This window comes from Bombus terrestris, chromosome 10, assembly GCF_910591885.1.
Source record: "Bombus terrestris chromosome 10, iyBomTerr1.2, whole genome shotgun sequence".
Classification (NCBI taxonomy): Eukaryota; Metazoa; Arthropoda; class Insecta; order Hymenoptera; family Apidae; genus Bombus; species Bombus terrestris.
In genome coordinates, this window is record NC_063278.1 from 7,122,532 (window position 1) to 7,135,431 (window position 12,900).

Genomic DNA, 12,900 nt, shown 5'->3' on the forward strand with positions numbered 1-12,900 from the left:
CGAGTAATTAATGGGACGATAATATCGGAATCAATTGGCGATGTAGACAGATCGAAACGATGGAAAAGCAGCGCGTGTGTGCACACGCGTGATCTTTCACCGGGATTAGTATGATTTCGCTGGCGAAATGGGGTTCGTTGTTTTCGCTGAAAATTGAGAAAATTACAGGTTGCGACATCCCGTGCGTGTATTTTAAGCTTTAAATAGAATCGCAATTGGATTTCCCCGTTTCGAAACGAAAGGTGACAGTCGGTGGAAACGCAAGAGAAAAAGCGTTTGGAATAATGGAAGGATGGCGGTTGTTTCACAGAGTTTCAACAATCGGTAAAACACGAATGAGAGATCGGTCGGAGGGCGGCAGGGCACCGACAAACAACGAAATTACCAACGAACAGTTAGACAATGAGTGCTTTAATTAACCCCTATATAAATTGTCGGTGCTGCATTGTTTGAATCGGGCAAATAATACGCGCGAGAACCCGCAATGACAGGATAGGTTGCAGCGAACCACGCAAATGATATATGACCGTACCACCTATCTAGCGTGTCTGTTCTATGCTTGACCCACTGTTTTGCGTCGATCTTGACAAATGACGTCTGCGTCGATGCTAAACGCATAACGCAGCCATCCGTCGGCCATGTATCATCGTTTCTGTAGCATCATTGAAAACCGGCGTACAACCGAGATTTATTGACTCTTTGACCTGCCGACGTTGGTCGAGTAAGACGCTACATAGAACGAGTTTCTTCTCTGTCTAACAGTTTAAATATCGCGCGTCGTTAAATATAGTCATTCAGAAGCACGAATCTCGACGCTTTATCGGTTGGCTGTTGTCAAGACGTTCGATCGATTCAACGTACCGCCGACCATATTCTTGGTGTCACGAGCAAGTTTCTCAAACGCTAGGCTGTTTCCTCCGGTGCGAACAATGTTCACGTCGCGAAAATCGTTTCTCGTTGGCAGACCATTATAAAATGGCGTGGATCTTGACGTTAGGACGACAGCTATCGAACGTTACCTCGGGGACAACTTGCGTTTACAGGCGAAAGCGTTCGCACGTGCTGCTATTTCTTCCCTGCTACGTGTCGTTGACGGATAGAAGGGAGTCGATACGTGTCGTTCCCATGGAACGAATACGTTACGCACGTCGTACGTATGCACGCTTTTACTACCACATCTTCCGCGAGTTACCAGTTACGAGAACTAGATTCCCGGCCTTTGGACAAATTCCAGCTCGCACCTCTGTTTGACTTCCAGTAGCGAAGAACAACAGTTGTTTCGAAGAAACGCGCCTCTTCGATTTTACTTCTGGAAACCGTGTCGTTTACCGACCCTTCTTAACGCCCCATTCCACCCCATCCTTATACAGCTTTACACTCTCATACCGGAGAGCCGCTTATCCCAAGAATGCCGTATTTATCGTTCACTTTGTTACGCACGGTTTGCGTATCTCTAGTTGTTTGTTTGCGTTTATCTATTCTTTTTTTATTTGCCTGTGTTACTTTGCCGGGTTCATTTAAAATATTAAAGGAGCTGCAGGACATACGTTCAGAGTGCAACGACGCTGCGAACCATTTGCGAACAAATGTTCGTCGTCCTCGCTAGTGGAAAAGATCGTGCGTCTACGCCGGCCGAGGCGTACGTAATTAGCTTTCAAAGGGACTTAAACTCGGCTCGTAGTGCGGCTTCTTCTCCGAACGAAAAGGGTTATTATAAATTCCCATTGATTAGAACGGCTGTAAACGGGTTTATGACGTACAAACGAGGGGACACGACCTCGTGGTCGAAGAAAAGAAAGATTTACGACATCGATAGTCGGCGTAGCGCTCGCATAGTGGCGCGTACGGCATGCAGCTGTTTCTTTTGACGGAAGTCGAGCACGTTCCGCGAACCTAGCACCGCTTCGAAGAGGCCAGTGTCGTGGCCGCAGCGTCGAACGCCTTCCACCACGAACATCTCGTGCACGTGAACGCTCGCTAACGGTAGTACAAGATCTACGATAGTCCTCTTCCCCTTCCGTTCTCTGCGGTTTCGCTTCTTGCGGCCCCCTTCCTTCTTGGTCGACCAATCACGAAAATTCTCGGCGATCGATCGTTAGATCTTGCGCGAATTTCCTCCATAAATCGCGTCCAATTTCGAATTTGGTTACTTCCTTGCATTCCAAATCGCTGTCTCTTTGAACAAACGATGGCGAGGACGATAGAAGTTGGGGGAACCGATTTTTCTTGCCGTATTGCTCCATAACGCTCGTATTTGCCACGTTTCGTTCCACCGCCGTCCATCGTTCTGCAAATTCATTGTCCAAATCGCGACGATGTTCCGTGTCGTCGCTTGCTGAGAAATCGCTCGAAATTTTTTTCTAGGTTCGTCCCTGAGGAAACGAACGCGATTTAAAGGTCCTGTAACATACTCGCGCGACAACAGCGACGGTAACGGCGTAGGGGTAGCGATACAGGAAACGCGAATGGGGTGACCGGTTGTAGCCCCTTTGCCCGCGTCACTTTAGAGTCCTCGTTCGATCGGATGCGCTCAGACGGTTTTCGCTCTGGGCACTTTTAAGGCGTCCTTTCTAAGTACCTTTTATTCGATGTCGCGAACTTTCAGGCGTTCTTTCTTTCGACCGAAGATACGAGCTCTTTGAAACGTCGCTGACGTCTATAAAATTCTTACGACGTCGCCACGGGACTATTATCTTTACCGACTTTTTCCTTCAAATACTTCCCTTTCAATTTATCTTTCAAACTAGTATTCCGCACCCGACGAAAACATTCATTTCCGCTCTATCGTACGGTCTTCGAAGAATCTGCGTAATGGTAACTTCATTCAGAACTACGAGTAGAACAATTACGGTAGCTAGACGGTTGGTCTACGTTTCTCCATCAAGCCCGTATAAATCATAATTAGCGGGAAGCTCGTAATTTAATCTCGCGTACCGGGTGATGAATGACAACAGATGTCGACAAGGACCACGAGCGTTATCGTTGCTCAATTAGGCGGCGCGGGCTAGGAGCGCAGGCTCAACCCACATGCTTTCCCGCACCTTTGACCTCTTTCGTTTCACCTCTATTCTCCATCCTCTCTTCGTTTCTCTGTTCCTCTTTCTGCTCTCTAATCAGCTTTCTCGAGGCAACTGCTGGGGAATTTGTTGCGAATTCACCGATTCCTCGTGCGTATCAAAATTCCACGCCCGTCCTGGTATCTTGCCGCGCGTAAAATCCACACGAATTTCCACACTCGGAGCGTTCTAAGACGAGTCTGAGCGTTCTTCGAAGATGAACAATACAATGTCGGTAAATGGACGCGTGTATGTCGTATCATTGCGTGCGGTACAAAGCTCCGTAGCCGAGTATTGCGCTCGTTTTACGACCTTCGAACCAGCGAACAGGTGGGCGATGTGGAATTAATAGCTCTCTTAGAAATAGTTTCTCCTTGTGGAGAACATTCTTTCGTTTCCTATGAGCAACGACCGCGAAATCGTAGAAGAATCGTGGAGGAAGATTCACTGCGTTAACAGGAAGCGGAAGCGGTCCAAGACAGGTTTCTTTTAATTAAGCGTTTCTCCGGCATTATTTTCACTCGTATTTCCCTGCGTGATTATGCGAGGATTCCTCGCATCACCGGTTTTATTTGTCGTTCTTAGAACCTGGAATTACCTTTTCTCTCCTCGTGTCTACTTTCGGAACGCTCTCCGCGCTTCCAGACTAACGAAGCGTGCCTGCCCAAAAAGGATCGCACGTACACGTTGAAATACGCGGCGAGTTAACGCGTTTGCACGGCCATTGCCGCGTGTGTACGAGCGGGTAAATTGCGCGAAAGTTGTACGGCGCGAACACAAGCGGGATTTAAAGCGGGATAACACGTAAGAAACGCGATGAAGCTGCATGTAGAGCGTAGAAAGTTGAGACTGTATATCGTCCCGTGGCAGAAACAGGAGAGCAAAGTGCAAAGTGCACGGACTCGTCGAGAGAAAGAGGGGAAGGTCGATGGTAGACGAAGGAAGAAGGGAGAACGCGCCAAGGGTTCCTCTGTCATTGACTCTCTGCGTTTCATCGTCCGGCCTGAAAGCCTTCCTTGTCCTCGGCTACAGTGCCTTTCAGAATAGGCTGACACTATCCAGAAGCTGGCTCGCTGGATGAAAAAGCCGGGAGATCTCGTTGTCGGCGTAGTTTTGTACCAATGGTTTCAACGATCTTGACTGTTCGAAGAAAAGGAAAAACCGCTTATCGTGTCTACTTGAAATCCAGACTTTGACTAATCGAGGGTTCTAGTAGCTGTAATGTTCTTCGGTTAGATCATAGCGAAGTCAAAATTGATGAACCTCGTTTTTCTATCGTGCTCTGATTGTGTCGAACAAATCGGATCTTTCAATCATCGCCTCCATTTTTGATCCCACGGAGACACGCTGCGAAGGGACAAAAAGTAGTAGAATTTCGAAATAACAGAGCTTGTAAAAGTCGATTCGGCAGCTAGCACAGGCAACAGCTTTGGGAAATTTATGCCACCCCGGAGTAAGAACTCGGCTGTTGGAAACGACGTCGGACGAGGACGATCGCGCTGTATACCGGCGGAATACGAAGTGGAATTTCGCCGTTAATGATAACAGAAACAGAGTCGGCGGAGTTTCGTGATGTCAGTCAGTCGCGGAGAGGCCATTCTTACCGAACCTGGCTTTCGTGGCACGGCTGCTGCATTCGGTTTTGAGCGTACCCACACGTGCTATAATGCACGCCGTGTGCCGATACCAGCTCGAGATAAAGTACTAGGAAACGAGCGTGCATAGGCAGAGAACCGACGCGCAACAACCCGGCGTCGTGCATCGCGATCGCCATAACGTGTATCGCTCGTTTCAAAGCTTTCCGTGCACGGTATTGCACCGCGCTCGTTCCATACGAAGAAAGGTGAACGATCGTGCCATTTGACGATCAAAAACTTGCCGAAATTGGTAACGAGATTCGACGTGCTCTTTCGCTGTTTCGAACAGATACGCTAGATTTCATTATGCACACAATTTATATCGTTTTAAACGAGATTACATTTCGTCACTCTTCTATCTCTATTTATAAAGAAAATGTAGTTAATCGATTCGCGTATGTCTGATTGGTATAAAGAATGCGTGATAATATGACGAAAATTCTACTTAGACAGCAACGAACGTTTAGTACTTTCAAGCCCACGCGATAATATGAAACTTCATGAACTTTAAATTCAGCTTTCTCGATTTACAAACTAACAGAGACGCGACAGAGTGGAGAGCTGGTACGACGATTTAACGCAGAGTTGCCTTTCGAAAACTCGAAACTCGAGACAGTGTTCGCAACGTCACCGCTTTTCTCTACTTTTCGATATACAGAGCTGACACATTTCTCTTCCTCGGTAGGCTCCGTAAAACTATAAATTTGCGTAAACTACCACAGTCTACTTACAACTGTATAGCTTCTTTGTATCGTCTGATTTTCGCTGTAAATTATTTCTCAGCGACCGACGAATTACGTCGAATAAATTCCGATCGTAGAACGCGTCCCTTCTCCTTCGCACGTAACGGGGTCACGACCTGCGAAGAGGCCCTTTCGCGGCTCGTCGAATCCGCTTTGTAATGAAATTATACCGGGTCTCGTCGATCGGCAAATTACGGGCTAGATATTGGCCGATGTACACCTACCGACTTGATAACGCGGATATCCGTCTACGTTACAAATCGGAGGTCCGACGCGCGCCTCGCACCTACGTTAAGCAGATTACCCGCGCGTCGATGAATATGTATGAGCGTGGCGCATACACGGAGCCGAGAGACCCGGTGATCCGTGTCACGCAGAAGAGAGAGAACGGTGGGCGTGCGCGTATCGCACGCACGTGGCCACGTACACGCGCACGCATCCACCTACGTGAGTACACACGCACGCACGCGTCTGTGTAAGAGCGAAAGCGTGGGTGGAGAATGGACTGGCGAGGAGTTAGCGCGAATAGACAACGACGAACGTTCCATCGCGAAACTGTGTCGCTCCGGGATACCAGATTTCAGATTCGAAACGGGTTTCGAATGAAGACACGCCGACTGTAAGATTAGTAATACGCGATAATTAACTCGTTAACCTGTAGACAAGAGAATTAAGCGTTTTAATCTATGCGACGATGCGTTCATTCTCTCGGATCTCCGTAATTGCAGGTGGCTTGCTACGAGAAAAGAAATTCTAATTTTAATTGTAATTTAAAGCTTGGTTATTATTAACGGATACGAATACATAAATCGTGTAGTGGCACAATAACGATAGATCAATAAATAAAACGAACATTCGTGCAGTACGTTGTACGAAATTTTATTGGCGCTGTAACGAGACACGATTAACGCGACTACATCGATGGGGCAATGAAATTTCAAAATGTCTCGTGCTTCGCAACGCAATATATTCGTACAAATAATCTACATATAAGTTTTATACTTTTGCAAGCTAACGTAATTCTATGCGGGAAATTTCCTATTACGCACGATGACAAATAGAAGATGGAAAGATTGGACTCGTTGTGGACGCTTCCCCCTTTCACCTCCTAGGGAAAAATAATTGCGGTAATCAAAGCCGGGTCGCGTTACCGATATCCATCCTCCTCTACAGGCGCGTGCATGGAGCGATCAACGCTTGGTCGGTATCGCGTTAAAGCCAGGCTGCTCGACCCGGCGACCGGACAATCGCGTAGCGTGTACGCGCACGAATAGAGTCGTACGCGCGCGGAGAGAGGATTAGCGAGAGAGCGTGGGTGGAGCATGGCAATGGGAGCAACGGTGGACTTGTTAGCGCGAATACATCGTCAGGAATAAAGCGTGTCGCATGTATATACGTCTAAATATAAAGTCGGTGGAGCCGGTGGAGAAGAGGCGCGAGTGCCACGGATCCCTGGCGAAAGAGCGGTGTAACCACCTAGTCAAAACACGCCTGTTGTGTCGCTCGGAGAACTCGCGAGGCGACGTCGCAGCAGCGACTGCAGCTGTAGTTGCAGTCCGCTGGAGCTGAGTTCGATTCCAGACCGCCCTCTTCTCCGTGTTCTTCGCGAATACGTCGTTCGAGTTTCTCTCGTCGATTATGTTACAGTTTCGTGTCGTTTAGTGGGTGCGTCGATGTCTAGTGAAATCGATACCACCGTGCAAGATCGATGGTGGAAGCGGAAGAGAAATTGTGAAAACGGTGAATTTAAAAAAAAAAAAAAAAAAAAAAAAAAAAATAAGAAACTTCGATTTTTGAATGCTAATACATCGATGGCATTCGCTGCCTCTCGTTTCACATCTCGATCGTTCGTCTACGTCTTACGCGAACGCGTTTATATTTACATTCAATGACACGCGTCTAGTACCCCGGTGATTACCAAAATACGTATCTCGAAGAAGTCGTGGACGGAGTAAATATTCGCGAGATTCGCGATGCCACCGACCAGTGGTTAAAATTCGCTCGCAGTCGCGTGTCGCCGGGATTACGCGATTGGAAAAGTTGAAAACGAAAGGTTATTGGAAGTTTCGAAGCGGGAGCGTGTCGCGTCAGAGAAATATAATTAGCCGCGGTTTCGAGACGCGACTGGAAAGCAAGCTGTCCATTTTACGACGACCTTGGCTGTGAGGAATCGTAAAAACCGACGTGGAACGCGCCATGCTCTCTGTATCGCGCTATTTTCGGGCGGATAGCAAACCACTCGCGCGTAAGTGGCGGGCGAGATCGAACGGGGACGCGATACTCAGATATTTTACGACCGAGTCCATCCATTGACGTGGAAGTTCGTTTGGCAAACTTCGTTGCAGGGCGTCCATCCGTACTGACGTTAATTAATTTATCGTTCGAAAGGGAATCGAGTCAACGGGGAAGACGCTTTCGAGCGATCGGCGTCGTCATTTACCAAAAGCGTAGATCCCCAACGAAGCTTCGCTCGAGCGTGTTAACGGCAATTATCGTTCCTTCCCGGTAATCAGAAGGGTGGCGCGACAAAAATCGGCTGACGTGGACCGATGAAGCTGCATCGAGATTCCTCGACTCGTAACGGTGTTGTGCGTAAACAGGTAGCTCTTCTGGTCTCGTCTACTGGTTCTAGATTCACAGGAAACGCCTTAGAACTGTTATATGTTACATTCTACCGCGGAATACTCGTCGCGATGATCTCTGAGCGCCCTATATCCGTTCTTTCGTTTCTTCTTCGACAGACTAGATTTCCTGGGGTTCTTGCATATAAAATTTATACCGTTCGTTAACATAGGAAGGAAGGATTTTACGATCGTGGATAGTTTCGCTCGCTTTACGAATCGGTCGCTTTACGAGGAAACAGGGAACGCTTGTCTTAGTTGGTCTCAGTCTACAGGTTGGAGAAATCCCGTAAATACCGAGGGTCCGGTATCGTCACCATCTACGATCCTCCCGTAATTAATTATTCTCGTCGAGTCGCGGGGCATTTAAACGAACGAGGCCGGAGGCCCGTGAGAGGAAAGCGTAATCGGTTAAAAATTGTGCTGTCCCAGAAACCGAGGGCCAACAATCTGGACGAGTCCGCTCGCAAAGGAGAGAGGGACAGAACAATAGCTGGGTTGATGACGATCAAACGTTCTCGTTGTTCCGCGTTCGTTAAAAGAGAGAACCGACCTTCTCTTTCCGGGATCGACGCGACGTATCACGCTTATTACGAATTAAACGAAAAAGAGGTTAATTCCGTGGCGGCTAAAACGGTCGATTCGAGCGGCTATTTTCAGCTGGAAACGTGACACTTCATTCATAATCCTCGACCGTGTAAGCTCGCCAGCCGACACCTAATTAAATCTGAATTTCCTCTTGCACTTGTTCGAGCGAACAACTTCCTCGTTGCTACTCGAGAACAAGACGCGACGCCGACCCCCTTTCCACTCCGATGCAAATTTTATTTACCTAGTAAAACTTGTTATTCTGTATTTGCATCGTGCCATTGAACTATACCGTATACATAGAGAAGCGTATTTGCTACTGCACATCGGCAAAATGACACACGAGAATATCTCATCGACGCGTGATCGATGATAGTCATCGTAGCACATCGTAGCAACGAAAGGATTTCGCAAGCGAGTGTCAAGGGAACGAAGGACTAAGTGGAAACGCGTGTTTCCGTCCCCGTTCGGCTGCCCTTTCGCCCTTAATCCCGCCAGCCCGTTTCCACGACAGCACGGAACTGAGTCGGTAAATCAACCGGGTATTCCTTTCTTGGTCCTTCATCCACCGAGCGCAGGTTGGTTCGCGATTGCCGCATTAAGTTTAACGCACCCGGATTAAAACCTTTACCGTATGTCGCGAGGATTAAAGTTTCCCCTTTATGCGGCGTCGCGAATGGAGAACGTCGTTAAATGTTACTAACTGCTCGTTGACCGGACGTTGTACGATTCTCGTCTGTCGACGATATTCTCTTTACCGATTCTGTTCCTGCGAAACAATTTCAACGTGGACTTGCTCAGGTTTTTGACGAATCGTTCGCTTGTCGTTTGCCTAATCGGTAGTGGGCGTTACAGATAGATCCGCGGTTAAACATATACTTTCGCTGTGACTTCGTATTTCAATTCTTTCCTAGTAAAAGCTTTTAAATCTTGTTCGTGGAACGGACGATCCTAACGATCTGCGCGCGTAGGACTCGGGTCGAAAATATTTAACCGACCGTGTCGAATGTTGACCCTAATCGCGACCGAACCAGATCGGACCCGGCAATTTGTGGCCTGTGCTCGGTTAGCCATGCGAGGATTGTGACTGTGCGCGAGCACTTCGTGGTACGACTCTACTTACCGAAGAACGAGCTGGAGATGGAGCGTGCCGTTTCGACGGACGACAGTTGCGCGAAGAGGCTGTCGACGATCACGGAATACTCGGAGCCCGGGATCGACAGCGACGATAACGATCGCGAGGAACGTCGCGAGGAGGAGTCAGCGATTCCCAGAGGCGATTCCGAGCAAAGGCTCGAGGAGCAGGCGACAGCCGTCAAGTACTTCCTCGTGGACGACTCGCCGATGGCGAAGTTCAGTCGGAGCATCAAGTGGATCTACAAGAAAGTGAGTCTCGAAAGTACCTCGGTTAAAGAGCTTTGTACTTTTTCTTCGTCTCGAATAATCATTGTAACGTTCGCGTAGTGGCTTACGATAATAATTTCATAGCGGTGATATTACGATCGAAGATCTTTGGAGATCCTTGTACGACGGAGGAAACGTAAGGGAATCGACGAACGAGAAACCGAATATCGCGGATTTTGCTGTGAAAGCAGAGAATAAGCAGAATTCTCGATACAGTTCGAACTCCAGGGAATCGTCTGTGAATGTGAATCTGCGATTCAAGCAGATTCGCCATTTGCACTTCAAAGTCAGCTTATGAGCGAACGAGAGTACCAGGGACTAATTCGTGCATATGCAGGGGAAAGCTCGTTTCCAGTTACGATACGCGCCTTTATCCCAAGTCGCCACCGTGGAATTATCGTATCCCGCGGTTGTCTGACGTTGACGTTTCTATCGGGCCGGAAGGTTCGATCGTACTCTAGTCGCGTCCGCTTCGTCTTCGTCTCGGTGAAAGAAGCTATTAACCGCACGCAGCGAACGCCGCGCGTTCTTTTGCTCTGTTTTACTTTCGAACTCCTCGAGCCGTGTCTGCTTCGTACGGAACGAAACGTACCGTGTACGCCGGGCGGTTCCTGGCGCGACTCACGAAAGTCGTGACGGGTCTCGCGCCTCTCCTCCGCTCATCTACGATGCCTCGGAACGTGCTCGAAAGCGTGCCCCGTCGCGATGCATCGACGCTTCGCGCTGAAAAGGTCTAGCGTGCAGGAATTTTAGGAGAATTGGTTCGGCGTTGCGTCGATCGAACTTCGCGAGTGGCGGTTACGCCAGGAATTTCTAAGCAGCGAGTGAGATCCTCGATCCAACAGGGCATTTTGTTCCGCTATATATCCGTAAGAACAATGATTTACGCTCGAATTAATAGGTTTCTTCGGTCCCTACGATTCGTAGAAAAGCCTTTCCATTTAACATTCACTGCCAACTACGAGATATCTCGCAGTAAGCGTATGTACCAAGACTGCCGACGATATCTCGTAGTTTGCGGAGTGAGCACAGGAATTTTATTCAGCGACGCCAGCTGCCAGTTATCCGGCACCGTTTTCTTTCATTTTCAACTTGGTGTAAACGCCATTTTAGTGCTGTATCTGCAACTGACAAAATTTGCAACGAATGGGATAAAGACGTTACAATACGCTTGCACCTTCTTTCCTTTATATTCTTGGTTTGTTCGTTGGTATTCCTCCAGCTTATTCGTTCTTATTTTCGAGCGACAAAGCGCACCGATGATGGTACACAAAGCACGGAACGTGTTAATGAACTCGGTGACAACATTCTCCTCTTCCGATCCGCGTCCCCGACCTCGGATGAAATGCCGGTGGAACGCGAGTGCCCGGAATCGAGATAGAATCCTCTCGCGCTCTCTTTCACCCTCCTTCCGCCTATTCTCTCGTTCCTTTCGTCTTCCTTGCTCTCAGTCTCGCTTCGTCTCGTCTCGTCCGCGGGTCTTCCGCTTGTCTTTTCCAATCTCTTCTTGTCGCGTGTTCGTCGCAGAATGGGGAGGTCGCGCAACAACCACCGAGCTACTTGTCCTCCGCTCCTCGCCAGACGTATAAAGAGCAGAAGTGGAGACAGTCGAACCGGGAGCACAGAAGAAACAGCATGAGAAAGATGAACGGAGTCGAAAGAGGAGAAAGAGGAAATCGCGTGTCGAGAGGCTCCAACGGACCTAGAAACTCTTCTCCGGCCTCCGCTACTAGAGAGTCACAAGACCAGCCTCTCGAGAAGGTCTTAGGAGGCGGAATGACCTATTTCGCATTGTGGCTAGGTTTTCGGTGTACCGGCGGAGAAACGAGGGACGAAACGATGCCGGCGTTACAGCGAGTCGCGTGGATTCGCAAGCGACTGTTAGTTACCTAGTTAGCTACCTAGCAGGGTATTCTTTGAAACGGCAAGGTTAACGAACTTCCGTTGAATTCCGGACGCGTTTTCCACGACGTGGAGTTTCGTGTTTTACCTCTTTGTGACTCCTTGAAAATTGCCAGCGTCTTACGCGTCGCGAATGAACCGCCGTCCGTGTATCGTTCTCGGTTTTGGGTAGAACAATGGCGAGAAAATTGTGATTCTACTTGAAAACTAAAGAATGTAACGCGATAGAAGACTCGGGAAGTAGGTTTATAGAAAAACTTAATGGGCCAGTTAGGAGGAAATCGATACATCAGCGCGACCCGGTTACGGCGAGAAGTGATAAAATTTAATTACCAAATTATGCTGTCCGACGTAACGCAGAGTTGGGGAACCGTCCTAACCCACGGCCGACCGAGCTAATTGAAATCTCGATTTTTGGTAGCTCTAATTCGTTCCCTCGGCTTTATGGAGTCGTACATGCCTGAAATATCTCAGCCATTCGCCGTGCGCCAGGTGGAACGAATAGGCGGCACGAGCTCTACCCGAGATTCTTATCCCAACTGCGACGCGTTCCATGCGTCAGCAGGGTCTTCTCTCACTTTACGTTCCTTCGATCGACAATATTCCGGGGTCAATAGAAACCGAATCGTTCCAATTTCTTCCTGGTCGTTTCCTCTCCGCGATCGTTTCGCCCCGGCGTCGGACTTTCTTTCGAAGCAGCATCTCGCGCCTCGCTTCTGATACAAACGACCGAGAACAAAGCGAATCGCGTTTACACGCTTTTAACATGGCGGCGTACTGAACGAGCGCGCTCTTAGGGGCAAAACCAAAGTAATTTGCCACAGGAAACGCGCGTAATCGCAAAATCGACCACAATGTCGATGTCGTTGCCGAAAGTGCGGCAGCAATTTCCATCGATGGGTTCGTCCATCGTCTGCGGGCTGCTGTGTAACGACCAGACCTTCGATTG

The 12,900-nt window shown here is 48.6% G+C and overlaps 1 protein-coding gene across 4 annotated transcripts in view; it reads left to right on the plus strand.

The window, feature by feature from the left end:
* The window catches only part of LOC100646232 (putative uncharacterized protein DDB_G0271606), a 105,799-nt gene that overhangs the window by 9,695 nt on the left and 83,204 nt on the right, over positions 1–12,900 (plus strand). Inside the window, exons 1-2 of one of the 4 annotated variants that reach the window (XM_020864828.2) lie at positions 6,263–7,176; positions 9,501–10,031. The exons of 1 other annotated variant lie outside the window; for it this stretch is intronic. In XM_020864828.2, coding sequence (XP_020720487.1) covers positions 9,786–10,031 — 246 coding nt within the window. In that variant the 5' untranslated portion in view covers positions 6,263–7,176; positions 9,501–9,785. Of the gene's footprint in view, positions 1–6,262; positions 7,177–9,500; positions 10,032–12,900 lie in introns of those variants that run through there. 2 more of the 4 variants (XM_020864829.2, XM_012312579.3) reach the window with 2 other exon arrangements.